This window comes from Papio anubis, chromosome 1 (assembly GCF_008728515.1).
Source record: "Papio anubis isolate 15944 chromosome 1, Panubis1.0, whole genome shotgun sequence".
Classification (NCBI taxonomy): domain Eukaryota; kingdom Metazoa; phylum Chordata; class Mammalia; order Primates; family Cercopithecidae; genus Papio; species Papio anubis.
In genome coordinates this window covers 129,304,470-129,329,244 of record NC_044976.1, presented here as the reverse complement: position 1 = coordinate 129,329,244, position 24,775 = coordinate 129,304,470, and the positions used below count along the sequence as shown (strand labels likewise).

Here is a 24,775-nt window from a genome sequence, read left to right as displayed (position 1 = left end):
CCCCTTGTCTCTTTGGTAGGTGACAAGTGACCAGATCTTGTGGCAGCTAGGTGGAGGCCAGTAGCTCAGGAGAAATAGCAAATGTCCATATCCAGGACGATCAGGCCAATGCCTGAGCATGGTGCATGTTTTTCTTAGCAAGGAATTGAATGAGTTGTTAAATTCTGTTTCAACCCAAAAGTGTACTCTGGAGCTTTCCAGATATACTCAGAGGCTTGGCATTATCATGCAGAACAAAAAGAAGCTCCTCGCATGAAGAATCAAGACCCTTGGGTTTCCTAATTGAGGTTGCCACTAACCAGCAGAGTCACTTAACCACTCTTCCCCACAACCCTCTTATTTTTAAAAAGAAGTATGGTAATGCCGATTGCAACTACCTTAGGGAGTTATGTGGACTAAAAGGTTGATATTATTTTATAAAGTATTATGACATACTTATACATCACTGATGTCTATTTCAGGAGCTGAATACTGGGACTTAGGAGTCTCCTTTTGCTAAGATTCAGGTGTGTCTCTAGGCTGATTATCAGAGCTATTGTACCTCCCCAGGTGACCATATTGGGGGAGACAGCGGAGCGTCTCAGTGAGTCCCATCCAGATGCCACTGAGGACCTGCAGAGACAGAAAATGGAGCTGAATGAGGCCTGGGAAGACCTGCAGGGGCGCACAAAGGATCGTAAGGAGAGCCTAAATGAGGCCCAGAAATTCTACCTGTTCCTCAGCAAGGCCAGGTAGAGTGGGGTGGGTAATGTCCATGTCTGGCCTCTAAGTAGACTGTCTAGGAGTGGTCTGGGTACAGATGCTGTTCACTGCTGGGTTTGGAGGGCACCACTGCATTCAAGTCTTACCTCTTGCAAGGTGTAAAAATTTCAGGTTTGAAACTTAAAGCAATAAAATACAAAGTCTGAAAGAATCTGAAGCCATCTAGGCCAGTTCAGTAAGCTTCTGTAAATGTATACTATATATAAAGTACTATGATGTGGGGTTTTAGAGTTTTGTTCTACTGAGGAGACAGTAGTATTCAGTCTTCTACTGTATTCAGTATTCTGTTGAATACATATAACTATGATAGAACATAATGAAGCCTCAAACACACATTGTAACAAACAGCAGTGAGAATTCAGAGTTGGGTAGAAGAGATGATGCACTGCAGATAACGTAACATTTTATTATATTTTATCAATCAAAATTTTAACAGAGAAAACAAGTCATGTAGACTGAACTGTGCAAACAAAGACATAATCATAAGAAAAGAAGAATAAGAATAAGAACATGTTTGGGTGGTAGGAGAAGTAGCAAGAGATAAACTTAAAACTACTGGGACCAAATTCCAGAGAATTGTGAATATCTTACTGAAGTCTAGACATTATCACAATCCAAAATTCACCTCACAAACATATAGTTTGTGGAACAGTTCCCACGTTCGACTCCATCACTTCAGTTCGCTGGGAGGAGCATTAGAGTTGAGGGTCCAGGAAGCTGTAGCTCTCAATGCAATGCTTTTCAAGAAAAAAGGAGGCAAATTTTGGCAAATGACTGTAGTTCCTCTTGGAAATCCCCTCCTCAGTTCCGCACTAGAAAGCTATAGTTTTTGACACAGTTTAAATACATAGCACTCACACCCATTCCAATGGTGCTTCCTTCCCTTTGTGAAGCTGTACTCCTCAGTATTTCAAAGTAGTGTTCCCAGCCCCTGAGCAACATTAATATCTTATTTTACCCTATGTGACACTTTTGCTTTCAGTTTTGTTTTTTAATTGCTATTAGTGCCTATGCTCTGTTTTTTGTTTTTGTTTTTGTTTTCCGTTCTTAACCTAAAGTGTGAATTCCTAGAAGGCACAGATATGCCTTTTTCACAATGTTTGGTACTTAGTAAGCACCCAATAAAACTTAGTTGCTTCAATAAATGAATTTACAAAAGAAGAGACCTCTCTTTTCCTAGAGCTAAGGGTTCCTATTGAGCAAACAAGAGTAATGACGTTCTTTATGAAATGCTTAATTTATTCATTATATATGCTTTAAAGTTAATGCATGGTTAAAATTTGCCTTTTAAGAAGATAGACCTTAGTTTTGCTTGTCTAACTTCCTGACTACTAAAAGGGTAGGGAAATAGACCTTGATTTAATCAACAGTGTGGAGGCCTGTGTGTGTATGTGTATGTTGGCCAAAATATGTGCTAGATTCTCTTGAGAATAAAAGTAAGAGGAAAGACATGATTTCTTTGAGACTCTATAATAAGATGTATCTTCAAACCCTAGAAACCACTTAAAAGGAACAGTAACCAACAGAAGTAATGAAATATATAACAGTCCAGGATTCCAGAGGTCTGGGTTCTATTGAAGAGGTCTGTTTTTAGTTATATCACATGGGCAAATTAATTATCTTTTCTAAGCTAACTTCTTTATCTCCATAATGAAAACAAAAAATTCCCAGAATCTCTGCAGGATTACTGCAAGAATTGATAAAGATAATAAAAGTGAAGAGGCTTTCAAATACAAGGGATTGTTACCATTAAGTGATACAATATAAACAGCAAACCTAAGATCTGTGAAGCATATGAAGCCAGATAAAAAATGTTATTCTGGAAATGTTTTTCTGGAGAATGGAAAGCTGTAGGGCAAACAGCACTGTAGCAAGTTGCAAAGTTTTCTTGTCGATTCCAATGTGTCTATCTAGGGATCTGCAGAATTGGATCAGCAGCATTGCCGGCATGGTATCATCACAGGAGCTGGCCGAAGACTTAACTGGCATAGAGATCTTGCTGGAGAGACATCAGGTATAACTACAAAAGCCATAGCCACTGATCACTTCACCTGAAACCTCTACTAATTTTAAAATTTCCAACGGAGTTGGCCTCACTGATTTCTTCCCCCTTTTGCCCACAGGAGCACCGTGCTGACATGGAGGCAGAGGCTCCCACCTTCCAGGCCTTAGAGGACTTCGGTGCAGAACTTATAGACAGTGAGCACCGTGCTAGCCCTGAAATCGAAAAAAAGCTTCAAGCTGTCAGGCTAGAGAGAGATGATTTGGAGAAGGCTTGGGAACAACGCAAGAAGATCCTAGACCAGTGCCTGGAGTTGCAGGTACAGCAAATTTCCCAATTGTTAAGCAGGTTCAGTAGTCTGTTTCTTCTATGCAATTTTATATGGTCATTACATGCTCAGTTCACTAGACTTTCCACATTATAAACACAAAGGGAGCTCATCTCTTAAATACCTAGCATTGTACTATGCTTTCTATACCGATCATTGTCATATTCTCCACTCTTTCCTGTTAGAAGAGTCGAACAAGATGGTGATCAGTCCTGAACATGAGGTGGGTTGTTTATCATTTGTTGATTGATTGAGGAATTGATTGTCTGATTTTTGTTAAGATTCTATCCTGTGGAGGCTCGGAGTGCCACAAAGATTAGTAAGATAGTTTCCCATTTCTTAAATAGTGAAATTAGACATATAGACAGATTTTACTAGTGCGGTGAGATGATTATTAATAAAACAAAACGTTTGAGTGGTTTGAGGCTAAAGAACAAGAAGTGATTAAAGCTTTTGGGGGAAATGAGCGGTTGTGTCACAGGCTACCCTGAAGGATAACATTTCACAGAGTCTTAAGGAAATGATCAGACAGTATTAACAAGGTTTAAGAACTAGGAAACAGCACCCCAGGAATTGGAGGTAGCTTATACATAAACATAAAGTGTATGTTTGGGAAAGAGGAAAAGTTCCAGTACAGCTAAGATGTGTCACATGAGTGTGTCTTGGAAGATGCTAAGTACTCCTTGCAAAACCCTTTGTGTCACGATCATGAAAGGTGTGACATCATTTCCTTCACACTACCTGGATGACACCATACCCCTCTCATTTAATTCCTCATAGATGTTCCAGGGGAACTGTGATCAAGCTGAGAACTGGATGGTGGCACGTGAGAATGCCCTGAGGTCAGATGACAAAGATTCCTTAAACAGTCTGGAGGCCTTGAAGAAGAAACAGGATGATTTGCACAAAGCAATCACTGCCCAGGTAATAATGACTAGTAAAGGAGTTAATATAATAATCCATAGTAGTAATAACAGAAATCCTATACATTTGTCTGGTTTTATAATTTACAAACATTTTGATTTGCATTTTTTTTTTGAAATGGAGTCTCATTCTGTCACCCAGGATGGAGTGCAGTGGTGTGATCTTGGTTGACTGCAACCTCTGCCTCCCGGGTTCAAGTGATTCTCCTGCCTCAGCCTCCTGAATAGCTGGGATTACAGACACCCACCACCATGCCCAGCTAATTTTTGTACTTTTAGCGGAGACGGGGTTTCACCATGTTAGCCAGGCTGGTCTCGAACTCCTGACCTCAAGTGATCTACACACCTCGGCCTCCCAAAGTGCTGAGATTACAGGTGTGAGCCACCATGCCCAGCCCTGATCCCTGTTTGCTTCTTACAGAAAAACTGAGGCAGGCAGGGCAGCCTGACACTTGACATTGTTTCACCCAAGTCACACGCAGCAAGTGGACTCTCTTACTTTAAATCCAGCATTCTAAACTCTGACTTTTAGGATTGAAAATGACTTTATATAGTATTTCAACGTCTCACTCAATACAGGATCCGCCCTCTACAATGGTCATGAGAAGTGTCTGTTCTTTAGGGAACTCAGTACCACACAAGTAGCCCATTATTAGATGTTTCTCCGCCTGTTAAGTTGAAACCCACCTCCCTGTAAGGCATTTATTGTTTGACCCTGAGTATATCTTCTGAATCCACAAAGGATAATACCTTTATTCTTTTCTAGGAGGGAGTCTGGGATTGCATCAAGCGCCTAATCTCCAGGCATCTGGGCTCTTTCCTTTTCCTTTTTAGGAAGGGAAGATCACTGACCTACAACATTTTGCTGAGCGCCTCATTGCTGATGAACACTATGCCAAAGAAGAGATTGCTACTCGGCTCCAACGTGTACTAGACAGGTCAGGCCTGAGTGATTGTTTTATGTACTAAAGGAAAATGTAGCAAACTGACCTCTTTGCTAGCACTGAGATGGAGGAATACTCTGACTTCCTGTCATTTCTAGGTGCCTAAAACTATCTTGACACCTATGCAGACTTTCTGACTTAGATTTATGGAATGAAAGACATGAAAGATACCTTAGAAATTAACTGGCTTTACCACTGCATTTTATATCTGAAAATAATAAGACTGTGTGAGAAGAAAAGAGGCATGTTGGCAAATGGGAAGATTTATGGATATGGCATCAGAGCATGGGAAGGGTGGAGGAGGGCATAGAGTGATTTGGCTCCATCCTCTAGATGGAAAGCTCTCAAAGCACAACTGATTGCTGAGCAGACAAAGCTTGGAGACCAAGCTGACCTAAAACAATTCTACCGTGATCTTGAGGAGCTGGAAGAATGGATCAGTGAGATGCTGCCCACAGCCTGTGATGAATCCTACAAAGACCCCACTAACATTCAGGCAAGTTCAAAATAGGAACCTTGGAAAATTTCACCATTCTGAGCTTTTTGGCTTGATACTTTAACACTTTCTGACTGTTGAGGTTACCATGCCTGCTCTCAGAGACTTCAGAGTCTGATTTGGAGCAGGTTCCTCAGAAGTCACCATCACCTCAGTTGTGATAGAAATATTAGCCCCTCCTTTTAAATATAATTTACCTTATCTTGTCTCCATAAATAAAAATATAATATAATTTCTGTTCGTTTCCCTTCAGAGGAAATACCTGAAGCACCAGGCCTTTGCAAATGAAGTCTATGGTCGAGCTGATCAGGTGGATGCCACCATCAAACTGGGGCGCTCCCTGATTGAGCGTAGCACGTGTGATTGTGATGAAGAGGCCATGAAGGTAAAGCTCAGGATGAGTTTTGGCTACAAAGGCACGTGAGGAGGAATCATTTACTCTTTCAATGTTCCATGAGTAGAGATATAAAATATGTTCTGTGACCATATCACAGAAGAACAATCTTCCCTCTGATTGTTGCACAAAGGAGAAAAGGAGTGATGCCCAGACCTTGTCACTCCCATCATACTCAGTACCTGGAACTCTAAGAAAGCTCTAGACTTAATTCCAAAGTCTTATCATGCTTGTTTTACATTTTCTATCCCTTCTGCCAATAGTTTTTTGGCATTTGTGTGTCAATCTCTTCACTCAACACAGGACCCTTTTTTTGAACTTTCTGTTTTGTCCAACAACTCCTATTGTTTTCCCAGATTAAGTATAACTGGTTTGAAATGTATGATATGCAAGTATCAGCAAATTTTGGCTAGTTCCTGCCTTCACAACCATCCTACATTATTCTCTCAAGTAGTCACAAGGCCCAGGATCCTAAAGATTGATATGACTCCTCACTGTCCTTGGGTTAGGAGCAACTGGAACAGCTGAAGAAACATTGGGATTATCTGCTTGAGAAAACAACTGACAAAGGGCAGAAGCTCAATGAGGCCAGTCGTCAACAGAGGTTCAACACAAGCATCCAGGACTTTGAGTTCTGGCTCTCAGAGGTAATTGCACCTGGAAACAGTAGAGGCAAAAGAGTTTAACACATACTTGTCAGACAAATGAATATCTACATGGGCAATTTCCTTGACCTTTCCTGTGAAAATTTTGGAGACATAGCTGCTGATCTTATTTTTCTTAAAGGCAGTTTCACCTGGCAGCTTTATTGCTTATTTCTCTATTTCCAGGCAGAGACATTGCTGGCCATGAAAGATCAGGCCAGGGACTTGGCCTCAGCAGGAAACCTACTCAAGAAGCATCAGCTGTTGGAGACAGAGATGTTGGCTCGAGAGGTAAGTAGTGTTGGCATACCATTCCTCTGGGCAGAATTGAAATATTTCTGGCTTTTCTCCCTGCCATCTTAGGAGACCATTTGAAAACACAGCCTTGCAAAATGGTTCTTAGTGTTCTCAACCAGCAGACATTCTAACTAGGTAAAATTAATGGGCTGTGAAGCCATTAAAACTGTCACTGATAATCAATTATCACTAAACTATAGACTCTAAGATTCCAGAAAGTGGACCCTAAAAACTATCTTTTTTATCTTTTACTGATGCATACATATAAGCCAATTATCTTTCAAGCTATATATTTGATCTGGTCTTCGAAAGAAAGTAGAAGTTTATAGAATTACAAACAAAAAATCAGACGGGGGCATGTGAAATGAAGTTGAACTACACATACACTCTGGAAATCCTGTCAAGGATTCCAGTTGCATCCTAATAGCAACCAAAAATTTGTCCTGAGAGCAGTGATAAAAATGCTGACAGTTGTTAATTTTATACTAAAGAATTTTATAATTATCAGTTTTACTTGATAATACAGATACAGAAAAGGAAGGAGGTCAAAGGCCTTGGGACTTGGTGATGTTTCCTATGACATCACTAGGGGGCTGGGTTAGAATAGGAGTAGACACAGAAGAGATAGGTGTGTTCGATGAGCAGCTAAGAATGTTGCCCATAGAGTAGCTCTTGCTGAATATTGAATCAATCAATCTGTGGCTGCCAAAGTTGGTACTGTCAAATCAATCAATCTGTGGCTGTCAAAGTCAGTATAAGACAGCCTTGTATGGGAACAAATGATTGCCTGCCAAGATTTTTTTTTTTTTTTTGGTACCAGTTCAAGCAATTCTCCTGCCTCAGCCTCCCGAGTAGCAGGGATTACAGGCATGCGCCAGCATGCTCAGCTAAGTTTTGTATTTTTAGTAGGGACGGGGCTTCACCATGTTGGCCATGCTGGTCTTGAACTCCTGACCTCTTGATCCACCTGCCTTGGCCTCCCAAAGTGCTGGGATTACAGGCATGAGCCACCGCACACAGCCGATTTTCTTTTTTAGTTGGGGAGAGAAGGCAAATACTGAAAACATCAGAAGGAGAAACAGGACACAGGCTAAATATACAGTTTGAGTAATGTAGTAATGCTAAGTCTATTGCTCCCACATATGGCCCTTCTCCAACCTGAAAATATGCTAACATGTATAACACGTAATCAAATTCCGTATCTTTGAAAGCTATCCATTTGGCCCAATCTTTGAGCCAGACCAGCTATTGTTAAATTGTGGGATCTGAGTAATGCCTGTACTATACTATTCACTGAGTATCCTGAGACTTTCTAGGATGCACTCAAGGACCTGAATACATTGGCTGAAGATTTGCTCTCCAGCGGGACTTTCAACGTTGATCAGATTACGGAGAAAAAAGATAGTGTCAACAAGCGTTTCCTGAATGTCCAAGACTTGGCAGCTGCACACCATGAAAAACTGAAAGAGGCCTATGCCTTGTTCCAGTTCTTCCAGGATCTAGATGATGAGGAATCCTGGATACAGTATGTGCCACCAGCTCAAAATGTGTCAATAATCCAAACAAGTAGATAATCCACCAAACTTGTTCCAATTTATACTGAAATGAAATGTGTAATTGTTTCTTGAAGATAGTATTACTTCATGTTTGCCTCAGCTTAAAGTTAACATTGGTTTTATTTTTCCCAAATTCCCCTACTGGATGCAAGCCAGAGAAAGACAGGTGTGGAGGAAGTGAGGAGCAGTTAACATACTTGACAGGAACAAAACTAAGAAGCCATCTGCATTTGCTCTGTAGTTCATAGAATGATGTACAATACTCACAGAGACACCTGGGCATTTACACAGCTGATCAGATCCTTGTCATTCTACATCCAGTATATCTTATATGATGCTGAGTTGGACACCCAAAAGAGAATATTACAAAGTATCTGCCATGATTTCATTACTCATCCTATTTTTGTTGTAAAATATGATGGGAAAATCTTAGCAAATCACAATATTTTGCCTGCTTCCAATTTAACCTGCCTCATCATGCTTCTCTTCTACAAAGCTGCTAATTCTTATGAGTAATCAATAAATTAGAGGGAAGCACAGTGCATAGGGCAACAAACAACATGTTTTCAAATCATTTTTGGATAAGACCATAAGATAGAATAATCTTGTCCATGTAGTCTTCGACTGTGCTTCATGGTGACGCTCAAACATTTTATACTTGGAAGCATCCCAACTGCCATGACTCCTATGAAATCAGCTCTTTATACCCATTCTAGCTGAATTTATTATTGATATTAATAAATGAAAATAACAAAATCCATGGAGGTCATTTATAACTTTCACATTTTTCTGAAATAGGAAACATTAGTGTATATTCTTGAGCAAACAACAGAGGATACACAGGTGGACAGGCAAAGGGACTAATGGAAAGACTGTTACAGTTGTGCCTATGGTGGAGATCAATATGTTACTTTAATTTGTATTGGCTAAGTCAGAAGTTTTGCTGCAAGCCTCTTCCACTAATTATATTTTCAGTCATTGGCAACAGGGTATTACAGAATTTACAACCACCTCACCACCAGTCACACACACTCTTAGAAAGCTATTGCTGTAGGATGACCTTGGATGTCTAGACTCCAAACTTTCTGTTTTCTTCCTTGATTTTAGGGAGAAGTTGTTACGAGTGAGCTCCCAGGACTACGGGAGAGATCTTCAGGGTGTTCAGAACTTGCTGAAGAAGCACAGACGCCTAGAAGGGGAGCTGGTAGCACATGAGCCTGCCATCCAGGTAGGAATAGAATACCAGACCTGAAAATATAGAAATCATCTTATAGCAACCTGTCATGTTACCGATAAATAAGAGGGTGCTATAAAATGTGAAAGTAGGATGTCAAGGTCAGAGAGAATTAGTCAAAGAGTTTACAAATATTCTTTTCTCTTCCACCTTTAGTCTCCTATAAGTAGAAGAGTTCTGAACAAGAACCCATGCCCTTTCCTGGAAGGAGTACTTCTAACACTCCTGGGGAGTGATTGACAATTGGGAGCAGATTGGGACATCTGGGAAAACTATACTTGAGCCAACTGAGAAGAAGGCAACTCTGGGTCTGACTTGGCAGCAGGATCACTCTGTGACCATGAATAGACCAAAAAGGAGATTATGGAGAGTAGCCTAGTGCAAGTACTGATATATTTGCTAAAATACTTGGGAATGTTTAGCATAGTAAATCTTGTTGCAGTTTTCATCATTCTCCCTGGACTTTCAGGACCCTCACAAAGTCCTGTGGAGTTTCTAAATAATCTGGAGGGTAGGATGGGCTAGATACCTTGATAAGGGACTATGGCTAAATGGGGAGAGATTGTGAGGTAATGGAACATGAATCGGAGTTGTTCTTCAGAATGTGCTGGATATGGCAGAGAAGCTGAAAGACAAGGCTGCTGTGGGGGAAGAGGAGATCCAGTTGCGGCTGGCTCAGTTTGTTGAACATTGGGAGAAGCTCAAAGAGTTGGCCAAGGCCCGGTGAGTGGGATATAGAAGGCCCAGTTCGCTTCCTGGATTTTGGATGTTGGGAGGATACTTACGTGCCTGTTCAGCATTGTCTGCTCTCCCCAACTACCCATCTATCTCCTTAAGTCCTTTCTCAAATGCCAAGTCTACCACAAAACTTTCCTCCATATACCCCAGGCAATATGATCACTGCCTCTGTTCTAAATCTACCTCTCCTTCTGCATTTACATGCAGCCGTCTTTTACTATTGTTTTCCTACATGTGTTATCCTTCATATCAGGTTACTAGCTACACATCTGTTTTGCTTTATCTCCCAGTTTTCATATTATATGCAGCCCTTAGTAATGTAAGGATGAAGAATTATTTTCCCCTATAGCCATATAGCCAATTTGAACCACATATACAATGTATTAGTCCGTTCTCACATTGATGTAAAGAACTACCTGAGACTGGGCAATTTATGAAGAAAAGAGGTTTAATCCACTCACAGTTTCATAGGCTGTACAGGAAGCATGATTGGGAGGCCTCGGGAAACTTAGTCATGGCAGAAGGCAAAGTGGAAAGAAGCACATCTACCAAGGCAGAGTAGGGAGCGTGCGTGGGCGCGGGGAGTGCTAAACACTTTTAAACCATCAGATCTTGCAAGAACTCATTCACTATCATGAAAATGGCAAGGAAGAAATCTGCCCCCATGATCCAATCACCTCCCACCAGGCCCCTCCACTGACACATAGGGATTACAGTTCAAGATGAGATTTGGGTGGCGAAACGGAGTCAAACCACATCACACATATAGCCAAATATAACAATTGCTGTCTGTAATTCCGTTTTTCCTTGGGGACTAAAAGGGAGATTCTGGCACTTTGTGGTGCCTTCATCATATACGAAAGAAGGCAATGCTCAGAGTAGAAAAAGACATTGTGTCACTGCTGATATTCTCCAACACTGAAGTCATCATTTCCCTTTTTTGGCTAGGGTGGGTTTCCTCCCTCCAACAAAGTTTCTTAGACAGTAGAAGGTGCCACAAAATGAACTTCTAGGGAAGGAGTCTCCTCCATTTCACAGCAGATCTGCACCACTGACTAGTAGGCACATATCATATTGTGTTGAGGCCCAGTTCAACTGTGGCTGCCTTGTGAGAATAAGCTGGTCTGCCTGAATGAGATTGTGCCACCCCACTGTACTCCCACTGCTTGCCAGTTTGTTCTTATCCTCACTGGGGCTTGTCACCTTGTTATAGAGGACTTCAGTTAGAAGAATCCCTTGAATACTTGCAATTCATGCAGAATGCTGAGGAAGAGGAAGCTTGGATCAATGAAAAGAATGCTATGGCTGTCCGAGGAGATTCTGGAGATACATTAGCTGCTACTCAGGTGAGGAAGAGGAAGAATGAATCAATTTTCTTCTCTTCAATTTGGTTATTTTCTTGGGTAGTCAGTGTTTTTACCTGTAATATTAGGACGTTTTCCTGGTGAAAGAAGATGAAGGAAATATTAATAATCCTGACAGTATTAAATAAAAAAAATTAAAGTCCAAGCATGTAGGTGACTTACCCAAGATTAAGGAATCAATCAGGTGTGAAGGCAGAACTCACATCTTAATTCCATAATCTATGATCTGTCTATGAGTCAAAGAAATAATGGTTAAAGACCTTTCCTTACAAGTCAGATTCCTTGTAGATTATAGCTTTTGTAAGGATTCCCTTAAATTTTCATGTTAAATTGATTTGGAAAAAAATCTTCTTATGTCTGGACATTGGCTGCAGTTTCAAAAAAATGTAATTTTAGGAAGAAGGTCTTTCTGGACAAAATAGTTCCACAATTTATAGACATCCTTTTAAATGCAGGATTGGGTTTCTCTATAAAGAAATGAACAAGTAATCAGTGTGATCTTGAGTTGATGTAAATTTTGACAGCTTTTGAGAGTGATTACAAACAATAATGTATTAGGAGTTTGGAAACTATGCCTAGTAACCCTAAAAATTGGGAATTTACCAAGAACTCTTTGTAGAGATTAATTCACTTTAATGTGATGACAGAAGGAAAGGCTTAGATTTGCAAAAGATAGCTTAAACCTATACAACATATAATTCAAATTATCAGCTCCTCTTATTTGTAAGTCTTTTGGATCATGTGTGTGCACCCCACTGCACACGTTCAAGCATTTTAAGGCTTCCTATCAAATGCTTTCAAAGGCTTCCCTTTCTTTAAAACAGAACTTTTTTTTGTTTGTTTCATTTTGTTTTGTTTTTGAGATGGAGTCTTGCTCTGTCTCCCAGCCTGGAGTGCAGTGGTGCGATCTCAGCTCACTGCAAGCTCTGCCTCCCAGGTTCACGCCATTCTCCTGCCTCAGTCTCCCAAGTAGCTGGGACTACAGGTGCCTATGCCAGGCTAATTTTTTTGTATTTTTATTACAGAAGGGGTTTCACCATGTTATCCAGGATGGTTTCGATCTCCTGACCTCATGATTCACCCACCTCGGCCTCCCAAAGTGCTGGGATTACAGGCATTAAAACAGAACTTTTTATTTTGAGAATTATAGATTCACATGCAGTTATAAGAAATAATACAGACAGAATCTCGTGTCCTTTACCAAGTTTTCTCTAATGGAAACATCCAGAAAAGCAGTATATCATAAATGGGATATTGACATTGTCAAGATTCAGTTAAGATTCAGAAGGCTACCATCATTACAAGGATCGCTGATGTTGCTTTTTTATAGCCACCTCCTCTTCCTGCCTCTTTAAACTGTGGCAACCACGAGTCTGTTCTACATTTCTATAAGTTTGTCATTTCCATGCTGCTATACAAATGAACTCATATAGTATGATGTAACTTTTGAAGATCGACCTTTTCACTCAGCACCATACTCTGGTGATTAATTTTGGTTATTGTGTGTAACAATAGTTCATTCCTTCTTATTGCTGAGCAGTGTCATGGTAAAAGTATATCACAGTTGAACCACTCACCTGGTGAGGGGTGTCTGGACTGTTTCTACTTTTGATGACTGTGAGAAAAGCCACTATAAATATTCATACACAGATTTTAATGCAAACATAAGTCTATTTCTCTGGGATAAATGTACAGAACCCCAATCACTGAACCATATGGTAACTGCCTATTTAATTTTGGACCAAAAAAAAAAAAAAAAAAGCCAAGTTGCTTTCCTGTTTGTATGGCTATAACATTTTACACTCTTAACAACAATGCATAAATGATGTACTTTCTCTATATCCCTGCTAGCATTCTGTGTTGTCACTACTTTTATTTTAGCCATTCAAATAGATATATAATGATATCTCATTGTAGTTTTTATGTGCATTTCCTTAATGGATAATGATATTTTACATGTTTGTCATGTGTTTATTTGAAATCTGTATATTTTCTTCAATGAAATGTCTCTTTGTCCACTTTCTAATTGAATTGTTAGTTTGTTCATTTTGATTTGCTTTACTGTGACAAGAACACTAAACATGAGATCTACTCTCTTAATACATTTATACGTGTATAACATATTATTGTTGACTGTAAATACAATGTTGTAGGCTGTATAGAAACATTCTCAAGTGTTTTCATCTTGCTTGACAATGTCAGTATCCTATTTATGGTGAAACTCTTTCTCTACTAAAAATATATTATGCCTTATTATTAGTAAAACTTCAATTTTTTTCTCAGCCTCTGATAATTAGCATTCCACTCTTTGATTTTATAAATTTGTCTACCTCATATAGGTGGAATCACGTAGCACGTGTCTTTCTATAATTGGCTTATTTTGCTTAGCATAATGTCCTCAAGGTTCATCTATGTTTTCATATATTGCATAACTTTCTTATTTTTTAACACTAAACGGTATTTTGTTGTATGAATATGCCACATTTTTTTCATCCATTCATCTGTTGATGGACATTTAGGTTGTGTCCATATCTTGGCTATTGTTAATAATGCTGCAATGAACATAAGCATGCTAATATCTTATTGAAATCATTACTTCCTTATCCTTTTGGATAAATATCCAGAAATAGAATTGCTGGACCATAGGTAGTTTTATTTTAAATGTTTTGAAGAATATTCATATTGTTTTCCATAACAGCTGTGCCGTTTTGCATTCCCACTAACATTGTGAAAGGGTTTCAATTTCTACATATCCTCACTAACACTGGTCTTTTATTTTTTTGTTAATAGCCATCCCAACAGGTGTGAAGTGATATCTCATTGTGGTTTACTTTGCATTTTCCTAATGGTTAATAATGTGAAGCATCTTTTCATATACCTGAGGGGCATTTACATGCCTTTTTAGGGAAATTTCTATCAAACTTCTTAGCTCATTTTTATTGTTTTTCAATTTATTTCTTTCAATAGTTTTTTTTAGGTACAGGTGGTTTTGGTTATATGGATAAGTTCTTTAGTGGTGATATCTAAATTTCTGGTACACCTATCACTTGAGTAGTGTGCACTATATCCAATATGTAGTCTTTTATCCCTGACCCATTTCCCACCCTTTCCCTCAATTTCTCTAAGTCCATTATATCATTTTAATGCCTTTTCATCCTCATAGCTTAGCTCCTATTTATAAGTGAGAACATAAGACATTTGCTTTTCCATTCCTGAGTTACTTCACTTAGAGTGGCCCCCCAACTCCATCCAGGTCACTGCAAACACTATTATTTTGCTTCGTTTCATGGCTGAGTACTATTCCATGATATATATATTACCACATTTTCTTTATCCACTCATTAATTGGGCAATAAGTTGGTTGGTTGAGTATTTTTGTAATTGCGAATTGTACTGCTATAAACACAAGTATACATGTGTCTTTTTCATAAATGACTTGTTTTCCTTTGGGTAGGTACCCAGTAGTGGGATTGCTTAATTGAATGGTAGTTCTACTTTTAGTTCTTTAAGGAATGTCCATACTGTTTTTTATAGTGGTTGTGCTAGCTTACATTTTCACCAGTAGTGTGAGAGTGTTCCCTGTTTACCACATCCACACCAGCATCTATTATTTTTTGACTTTTTATTATGGCCATTATTTCAGAAGTAAGGTGATATCCCATTGTGGTTTTAATTTGCATGTCTCTGATAATTAGTGATATTGAACATTTTTTTCATGTTTGTTTTTAGCCCAATTTTAAAATCAAGTTAGTAGGGATTTTTTACTTTTATTTTTATTTTTTATTTACTTTTTAGTATTGTGTTTCATTCATTCCTTATGTATTTTAGAGATTAGCCCCTTATTAGAAAAGTCATTTATAAGTATTAACTCTCATTCTGTGGGTTGCTTTTCCACTCTGTTGATTGTTTCCTTTGCTGTGCAGAAGTTTTAGCTTTATATACTCCCACTTGTTTATTTTTTCTTTTTGTTGCCTGTGCTTTTAGTGTCATATCTATGTAACTATTGCCAACACCAATATCGTGACGATTTCACCCTATGTTTTCTTTCAGGAGTTCTACAGTTTCAAGACTTACATTTAAGTCTTTAAACAATTTTGAGTTGATTCTTGGTTATGGTATAAGGGTCTTACTTCATTATTCTGCAAGTGTAAAGCAGTTTTCCCAGGACTGTTTGTTAAAGAAGCTGTCTATTCTCCATTGTATATTTTTAGCACCTTTATCAAAGACCAGTTAACTACATATACATGGGTTTATTTCTGGACTCTCTATTCTGTTTCATTCATCTATGTCTGTTTTTATGCCAGTACCATACTCTTAATTATTGTAGCTTTTTAATGCATTTTAAAGTCAGGAAGTGTGATTCCTTCAGCTTTGTTCTTCTTTGTCAAGATTGATTTGACTATTTGTGGCCTTGTCTGATTCCATATAAATTTTACTGATTTTTCTATTTCTGTAAAAAGTGTCATTGGGAATTTAATAGGGATTTCATTGACTTTGTACATCACTTTGGGTAGTAATCACATTTTTTAACAATATTAAATCTTCTAATCCATGAACACAGTAAGTTTTTCCGTTTGTTTGTGGCTTCTTTAATTTCTTTTATCAATGTTTTATAGTTTTCAGTGTATGAGCTTTTCACCTCCTTGGTTACGTTTATTTTTATATATTTTATTCTTTTTGATGTGATTGTGAAAGAAATTATTTTCTTAATTTCTTTTTCAGATAGTTTATTGTTTACAACTTCTAAACCGACTTTTATGTTTTGAGTTTTATTCTGTAACTTTGCTGATTGGTTTACTAGTTCTAACAGTTTTTTATGGAGTGTTCAGAGTTGTCTGTATTTAAGATTATGTAACTTGCAAACAAAGACAATTTTACTTCTTCCTTTCTTATTTAGATGCCTTTCACTAGGACTTCCAGTACTGTGTTGAATAGAAATAGTGAGAGTGAGTATCTTTGCCTTGTTCATAAACTTAAAGGAAAAGCTTTTAGTTTCACCATTAAATATGATTTTTTTTTTTTTTTTAGACAGCAGACATTTATTATCTCATAGTTTCCCTAGGTCAGGAGTACAAAAACAGCTTAGCTAGTTACTATGCTTAGGGTTTCACGATGTTGCTATCATGGTGTTGATTGGGCTGCATTATAACCTGGGGTTTCAACTGAGGAAGAATCCATTTCCAAGCTGACTCAAATTGCTATCAGAATTTATTTTTGTGTCTGTGGTACTAGGGGCTTCAGGTTCTTGCTGGCTGTTGGCTGGAGGCTTCCCTGATATTCTAGAGCTCACAACTCCTAGAGCCGATCCATTATTTATTGAGACCTCTTGCAGTTTCTTGCCACATGAGCTTTCCCAGTGTGGCCATTTGCTTCATTAAGCCAGAAAGGAGAGCCACTAGAGTTAGTCTGGTAGCAAGATGAAGTCTTATGTGACGTAACAAAGAATAACATAACATAACATAATATAACATAACAAACGAGTGAAATCCCATCATATTTGTCATATTCTATTAGTTATAAATAAGTCACAGGTCCTGTCCACACTCTGGGGGAGGGTATTTTACAAGGACTGAACAGCAAGGGGTAGGTACCATGGGGGCTTCTCCAGTGTCTGTCTGTCACAAGACAGTTCCCAGAAACAATAGCACTGTACTTCCTCTATAACCCATTGGCTAGAGCTGAGCCGTGCCTTGTTGGAAAATGTAGTCGTTCTTTCTGCATGGTTATGTGTCTGTTACAGATGCTTTTATTGTAGTGGAAAGGGAGACTAAATATTGAAAGACAACTAGCAGACTGCCTTTCAATCAGAGATCTTCCAAGCAGAAATTTTGTAACAATTAGGTGAGATGAACACAACAGCACCTGGCAATCTCAGAGGTGGTCAAAAGATGTCCTATGATTATAGCTACTAAATTTATTATTATATTTAGTATTATTAATAGAATAGAAACTAAATTTCCTTTAAAAAGAGAAGGGTTTGAATAGAAAATTATGTTCACTTCATTTTTACACTAAAATGTAAGTCTTAGGTAACTCAATTATATCTTATAGTTAATACTTTTATTCTTATAAACATGACCAATCTGATAATCCTGTATTTTTAAAAATATCACTTACCTACATATCTCTCTGCAAATTTCATAGCATTTTCTCACGTTGTATTCTCAATTCATTCCTCTGAAGGGTCCATTGTTCTCATTTACTAGGTGAGGTGAAGCAATCAGCCCAAAGTTAAGTTAAGTAACTGGCAGTGGCATAACCAGAGCTGGGTCCCAGGTCATGCAGCTCTACACAGATTCCACTAAAGTATATTGTCAAGAAATTGATTTCATTGAAGAACAAAAATGTGAATATATTAAGCATTTGGACAAATATTTGATGTTGGTCACACTCCAGAAATATGGCAATATCCAGATAATTGATGACTTTCCATTTCGTCTCTCTCTGCTTGCTGTGCTTAATGTAGTCCCAACAAAACAAAACAAAAACAAAAACAAAAACAAAACTGTTGCCCCCCTAGGATAGATAGGTATAAATAAAAAATAATTCTCTTACCACCCCAAATCCTTTAACCCAATTTACATTTGTTTTCTTCTGCTGTAAGTACAAAGCTATTACAAGTTTTAGAACTCTAGAGCATCTCTGCTAACCTTATAACCCTACCCTGATCAACAATAGAATCTAAATTCATAATTTATATATAATAAAGTCTAAATGTGGGCTTTTCATACATGTGCTTTATCACTTCGAAGTAATAGCCTTCTGTTCTTCGTTTGCTGATGGTTTTTATCATGGAAGACTGCTGAATTCTGTCCATTTTCTTTTTCGGAATCTGTTGAGATGATTATTTGGTTCTATCTTTTATTGTGTCAATGAGTTGTATCACATTTATTGATCTGCATATGTTGGACCATCCTTGCATCCCAGGGATAAATTTTTCTTGTTTGTGGTATATAATCATTTTAATGTGCTGCTGGATTCAATATGCTAGTATTTTGTTGAGGAGTTTTGCATCTATATTCAATAAGGATATTAAGGATATTAGCCCCTCTCTATATATTTAGATAGATAGATAGATAGATAGATAGATAGAGATATAGTTTGTCTCTCTTGATAGATAAACATATCTATCTATCTATCTATCTATCTATCTATCTATCTATCTATCTATCTGTCTGTCTATCTATCGAGAGAATTACTGCCTGGCTTTAGTATCAGGGTAATGCTGACTTTGTGAAGGTGTTTAGAAATGTTCCCTCCTCATAAATTTTTTGAAACAGCTTGAGAAGAATTGGTGTTAATTATTTAAATGTTTGATTTAATTCATCAGTGAAGCCGTCTGGTCTTGGGATTTTCTTTGTTGAGAGATTTATTTCTTATTCAGTCTCCATAGTAGTTATAGGTCTGTTTGGACTTTCTTCATGATTTAGTCTTGGTTAGTTGTCTGTTTCTAGGAATTTATCTATTTTCTCTAGATATTCTAGTTTATTGGCATATAATTGTTTGTAACCATTTCTTGTGATCTCTTTTATTTCTTTGACATCAGTTCTAATGTTTCTTCTTTTGTTTTTGCGTTTATTATTTGAAAATAGAAGGTGAAGATGTTGAAGAGACTTTACTTCATGCAGTATACATATATAAAAACATGATTCATTCAGGCATTCACTCATACAAAGTCAATGACCTTTCCAATATTCATTACAGTTTCTTCAAAAACTGAAATGTAATAGTCATAATATATAATGTAGTCCATCTTGCTTTACAATGAGTAACCATCTTATTTTAGTGCCTCAACACAATGAACTGATAGTTCTTTTATTTTCAAAAGGGATTTTGAAAAAGTATAATAGTCATAGAAATTCTGTTTCTTCCTTTAGCCTGAGTTGCTATGTTGCATAGTAAAAAAAAATGGACAGAGTGCTGTTATGACAAGAGGGAGGTGAAGGTAGTAGTGGGAGCAGTGGCAGTGGTGGGTGGTCCTGGTGGTGGTGATTATGGGCTTATTTAGATATTTCTCTGGAAAGTACAACAGAAGACAAAGTACCACTCTTCGTGCTTCAGCCACACTTCTCTTTTCATTCTGCCAGCTACACAGACATCATGTTTCCAGAAAGCAGTCAGAGAACTTTTGGAGTAATAGTCAATGGCAGCTCCATGTTCCCCTTGACTTCTCTCTAGGATCAGGGATTAGTTTAGGATGTTCTTTCCACTAAATTTTTTTCTGCTAGACACATTGTTTCACTGAATTAGATAAATCTCAATATGGAGGAATCTTTATATATGACCTCAGTCAAAACCTTTATTCCAAAATCAAAATAAGATTACAGTCACGTAATAAGTTAGAAAGAGTGTCACTTGTATATCTTTGACTCTTTTTTCCAGTAAGTTGCACTCATTGACAAGTGAGAGTTTGAGAAAGCAATTGAGTATAGTTGTTCCAGAAAAAGTGGGCATTCACCTAGTCTGCCAATGTCATTGAATCAACCCTAGGGAATAGTATCACAGAGAGTCTGAATATGAGTGAAAATAGATTTTCCAGCTTTGGATATCTTGATTCTTACTGACTCGTTTATGCAGAGCTTGCTAATGAAGCATGAAGCTTTGGAAAACGACTTTGCTGTCCATGAGACCCGAGTTCAAAATGTGTGTGCACAAGGAGAAGACATCCTAAATAAGGTGAGCTAGTTCAGGAATTCCAGCTCAAACTTCCATTCTCGAAAAGGGGCTGGCCCAAATATAGAAATGCTAAGATTATATGCAGAACTTTAACAATCTCTTCTAAATTGCCTTTTGTTGTTGTTGTGGTTAGCAAATAATTGTCTACTCAATTGCGGTAATTTTTTTTCAAATTCTTACACATACATATTCCAGTTTTCCTTAAATCTTTTGTTGACATTTTGTTGTCCCATGCAGAACATGGTGCTTATAAAAGTCTTATCACTATCTTTGGCCATAGAATATTATAATAATTTGAAGAAATTGCTTTCTAAGCCTCGAGGAAAACAACACTGAAACCTCTTTTAAATTTGAGAATCGTTTCTTTGTTTAAATGTAGTTTTTAATAAATCCTCATTGATCTAACTGCTACAAAAAGACCATGAAACAGAGATGACTCCCTACCTCCTAGAAACTTACACTAACTAAGAAGGTCACACTTACACAGATAAACATGAGAAGATCATCCAAATGTTGGAATGGAAATGACCTTCTTGGACATGAATGAATAATAAAATAATTACACTAGACCAGAGGACTGTGGTTATATATTTGAAATGAGAGAGATGAGTGCTTTCTATTGGTACTAAAGGATTCACATTCCTAGCCCTGCACATTCATAAAATATATTTGTCTCTCCCCTTCTCACAGGTGTTGCAGGAGGAAAGTCAGAACAAAGAGATTTCTTCCAAGATAGAGGCTCTGAATGAAAAGACCCCTTCTCTGGCCAAGGCAATAGCTGCTTGGAAGTCGCAATTGAAAGATGATTATGACTTTCAGGAATTCAACTGGAAGGCTGATGTGGTAGAGGCTTGGATAGGTATGATGTGTCAGGTCCAGGGTCGTTGGGTTTGAGAATTCCTAATAAATCCCATGTATAGAATGGTCTCTGGGACTTTTACCGTATGAAAGGAGGTGTTTCCATCACTACTCATTCTTATCCTTTCTGGACAGAATTACACTCACATTTGTGCACACACACATACACACACATACACACACACACAAATTGAGAAAGAGATAGATATGACGATGCAGTAATTATGCACCATAATCCAGAGAACACGTTTTTGGGGAATGGGAGATTTTGTGTGTGGTATTCAGAAAGGGAAAGCCATAGCAAAATGTTGTAAGAAATAATCTAAAATGTTTGTTTGATTTACTTACAATTCATATCTAATCTATGATTTTTCTCTCTTTTTTTTTTCTATGAAGTACTCAAAAGCTCTCATGACTCTAGCTCTGTTTCATTAAGTTTTATCCTGCCTAAGTAGAAAAACGATCCACTGGTCCCACTGCTCACATATTCCAATGAATCATCAACTTTGAGAGTCAAGAAGCTTTCTTGTTGTGTACTGTAAATATTCCTTTTCTGCTTACCAGGACTCAAACAAGACCAAATGTCTTTCTCTTATTAATTATTTTTGCCTTTTAGCTGATAAGGAAACAAGCCTAAAGACCAATGGTAATGGTGCAGACCTTGGTGACTTCCTCACTCTCCTGGCAAAACAGGTGAGATTGATAGATGTTAGGTAAGCCTAAGACCTGTTTCACACAGAAGCTCATCCTCCATGATTATTTCTGAATTGTGGGATTTTATTGTCTGTAGCTTCTGTAAGATTTTCCCTTCTTAATATTTATAATTTCCTAATTATTATTATTTTCTCTCTCTCTCATGAATCTTGCTACTGGATTTTCATCATTTTTGTTTTTTAGAGAACCTACATTCAGCTTTTTAATTTTTCTCTGGGCTTTTTTTTTGTGTGTATTCTATTCCATTAAAAGCTTTTTATATTATTATCTTTTTTTACTTTATTTGGGATTACTTTAATATTTTCTTTTAATTTCTTGACATGTACAATTAGATTATCAAAATTTTAGCCTTTCATCTTTTCTAACATATCGATTTTAAATATATGTTTTTCCCAAAGCAAAATTTTAGTCGCATTCTGCAAATTTTGTCATTTCTTTTATCATTCAGTTAATTTTTTTTGAAATTTCTTATTTGGTTTATTCTATCATCTATTTATTATTTGGTAGTGTATTATTTAATTTCAAATATTTGGGACTTTTCTCATTATATTTTTGACATTTATATCTAGTTTAATTCCACTGTATTTTAAAAATATATTCTATATTTTTCAGAAACTTGATTTATATCTAGTAACAGTCTATTTTGTTGTATATTGTATGTACGTTTGAAAAGAATGTGTATTTTGCAGTGGTTTATATTACCAACTAGATTTTCATTTTTAATCATGTTGTTTAAATACTTCATTATTTTTATAAATTTTGAGGATAGGCTAAAAGTTGTGTTGACATTTTGAACTGTGAAATCATCTTGATGAACTGATACTTTTAATTATAAAATCTTCCTCTTTATCTTGAATTACATTTCTTGATTTAAAGTGTACCTTTTCCAGATACCAGTATACTGCACCAACATTTTTTTTTTTTTAGTATCTGCAGAAATATTTATTTCCACATTTTAGGGCTTTTTAAAACATTTTTGTCTCCATATTTTGTATGTATCTTTTGTAAATATTATATAGTTGGCTATTACTTTACCTAATTTGATAATTTTATGGAAAAAGTGAGTCTGTTTACATTTAAAGTATTATAACTAACTCATGAACTTTGGTTTAAAGCTTTAACTAAACACCCTCTGCCATCCAACCCCCTACATTTTGGTCAGGGATTGAAATGATCCAGGACACAGTTTTGGTCTCTTTGAAGACTCACTTTTTTTTTTTTCACTTTGCCCCTGTGGCCTTTCAGGTATTTCAGTGGAAGCCCTTTAACCAGGGCTGCTCCTACCTGATGGGTCCTGAAGTAAACCCTGTGTCACTGCTGAAAATTCTAGTTAGGATTTTACATTTTTAGCTACCATTTCTGCTTGACTTCTAGACTTGTGTGCTATACAGTTTTGGCATCTAAAATGCTTTGAGGGGAAAAGATGACAGAATATTGACTACTTTTCTTCAGTTTCCTTATTATAGCCCCTCAAATTCTGGCTGTCACAGTTCCTCATTATGCTAAATTATGTCTCTTTAACACCATGAGATTTTCAAATGCTCTGAGCAATGCTGACTCCTCACCCTCTAATACTTCAATATATAAGAACTTGTATAGCTTATACTTTAAAGGGAAATGTGGAGAGACTTATTTTGACTTCAATGATGTTCCCTTCTGTCTGGAATTTTAGTCCCTTGAGTTGTAGTTACCTCTGTTTCATTCTGATTCATTTCAAGTAGCTGACTTTTTGTACGTTTATCTAGCCATTAATAAAGTTGCCCAATTAGACAAATACAAGCCACTCTATCAAAACTGAAAGGGGAACTTCCTGAATTTTGTGTGATTTTGATATGAATGTTTCTGCAAAAAATGTATTTGTATAATTGGCACATCTAGGAGGTCTTTTGTTAGTGTACTTCCAAGGTCCCTACTAGTGCACTGCTACTAATTAGAACAAAGAATATAATAAGTAATATAAGAAAGTCTTGGAAAGGTGTGTGCTGTAGGAGAGATTTAGTTTTCATTGTGAAAATTTAGAGTGTCATATCATACTTCAGTATTTCCTTATATTAATGTATTAGTCCATTCTCATGCTGCTGATGAAGACATACCCAAGACTGGGTAATTTATAAAGAATAGAGGTTTAATTGACTCACAGTTCAGAATGGCTGGAGAGGCCTCAGGAAAATTACAATCATGGCAGAAGGGCAAACAAACACTTCCTTCTTCACATGGTGGTAGGAAGGAGAAGTGCCAACCCAAAGGTGGAAAAGCACATTATAAAACCATCAGATCTCTTGAGAACTCACTATCATAAGAAAAGCATGCGGGTAACTGCCCTCTTGATTAAATTATCTTCCACTGAGTTCCTCCCATGACATGTGGGGACTATGGGAACTACAATTCAAGATGAGATTTAGGTGGGGACACAGCCAAACCATATCATTCCACCCCTGGCCTCTCCCAAATCTCATGTCATCACATTTAAAAACACAATTATGCCCTTCTAACAGTCTCCCAAAGTCTTAACTCATTCCAGAATTAACTCAAAAGTCTAAGTCCAAAGTCTTATCTGAAATAAGGTAAGTCCCTTCTATCCATGAGTCTGTAAAATCAAAAACAAGTTAGTTACTTCCTGAATACAATGAGAGTACAGGCTTTGAGTAAATACACTAATTCCAAATGGGATAAATTGGCCATAACAAAGGGCTATAGGCCTCATACAAGTCTGAAATCCAATAGGACAGTCATTAAACCTTAAAGTTCCAAAATGATCTCTTTTGACTCCATGTCCCACATCCAGGGCACACTGATGCAAAGGGTGGGCTCCCATGGCCTTGGGCAGCTCCACCCCTGTGGCTTT

The 24,775-nt window shown here is 37.4% G+C and overlaps 1 protein-coding gene across 2 annotated transcripts in view; it reads left to right on the top strand.

Moving 5' to 3' along the window:
- Positions 1–24,775, top strand: part of SPTA1 (spectrin alpha, erythrocytic 1) — a 75,644-nt gene that overhangs the window by 36,868 nt on the left and 14,001 nt on the right. For both annotated transcript variants that reach the window (XM_003892874.5, XM_031654258.1), the window contains exons 27-42: positions 550–731; positions 2,677–2,776; positions 2,886–3,083; positions 3,873–4,016; positions 4,850–4,953; positions 5,293–5,455; positions 5,709–5,840; positions 6,359–6,496; positions 6,680–6,784; positions 8,107–8,315; positions 9,454–9,574; positions 10,182–10,303; positions 11,532–11,664; positions 20,260–20,358; positions 21,049–21,217; positions 21,833–21,909. In XM_003892874.5, the coding sequence (XP_003892923.3) occupies positions 550–731; positions 2,677–2,776; positions 2,886–3,083; positions 3,873–4,016; positions 4,850–4,953; positions 5,293–5,455; positions 5,709–5,840; positions 6,359–6,496; positions 6,680–6,784; positions 8,107–8,315; positions 9,454–9,574; positions 10,182–10,303; positions 11,532–11,664; positions 20,260–20,358; positions 21,049–21,217; positions 21,833–21,909 (2,196 nt within the window). The remainder of the gene's footprint in view (positions 1–549; positions 732–2,676; positions 2,777–2,885; positions 3,084–3,872; positions 4,017–4,849; positions 4,954–5,292; positions 5,456–5,708; positions 5,841–6,358; positions 6,497–6,679; positions 6,785–8,106; positions 8,316–9,453; positions 9,575–10,181; positions 10,304–11,531; positions 11,665–20,259; positions 20,359–21,048; positions 21,218–21,832; positions 21,910–24,775) is intronic.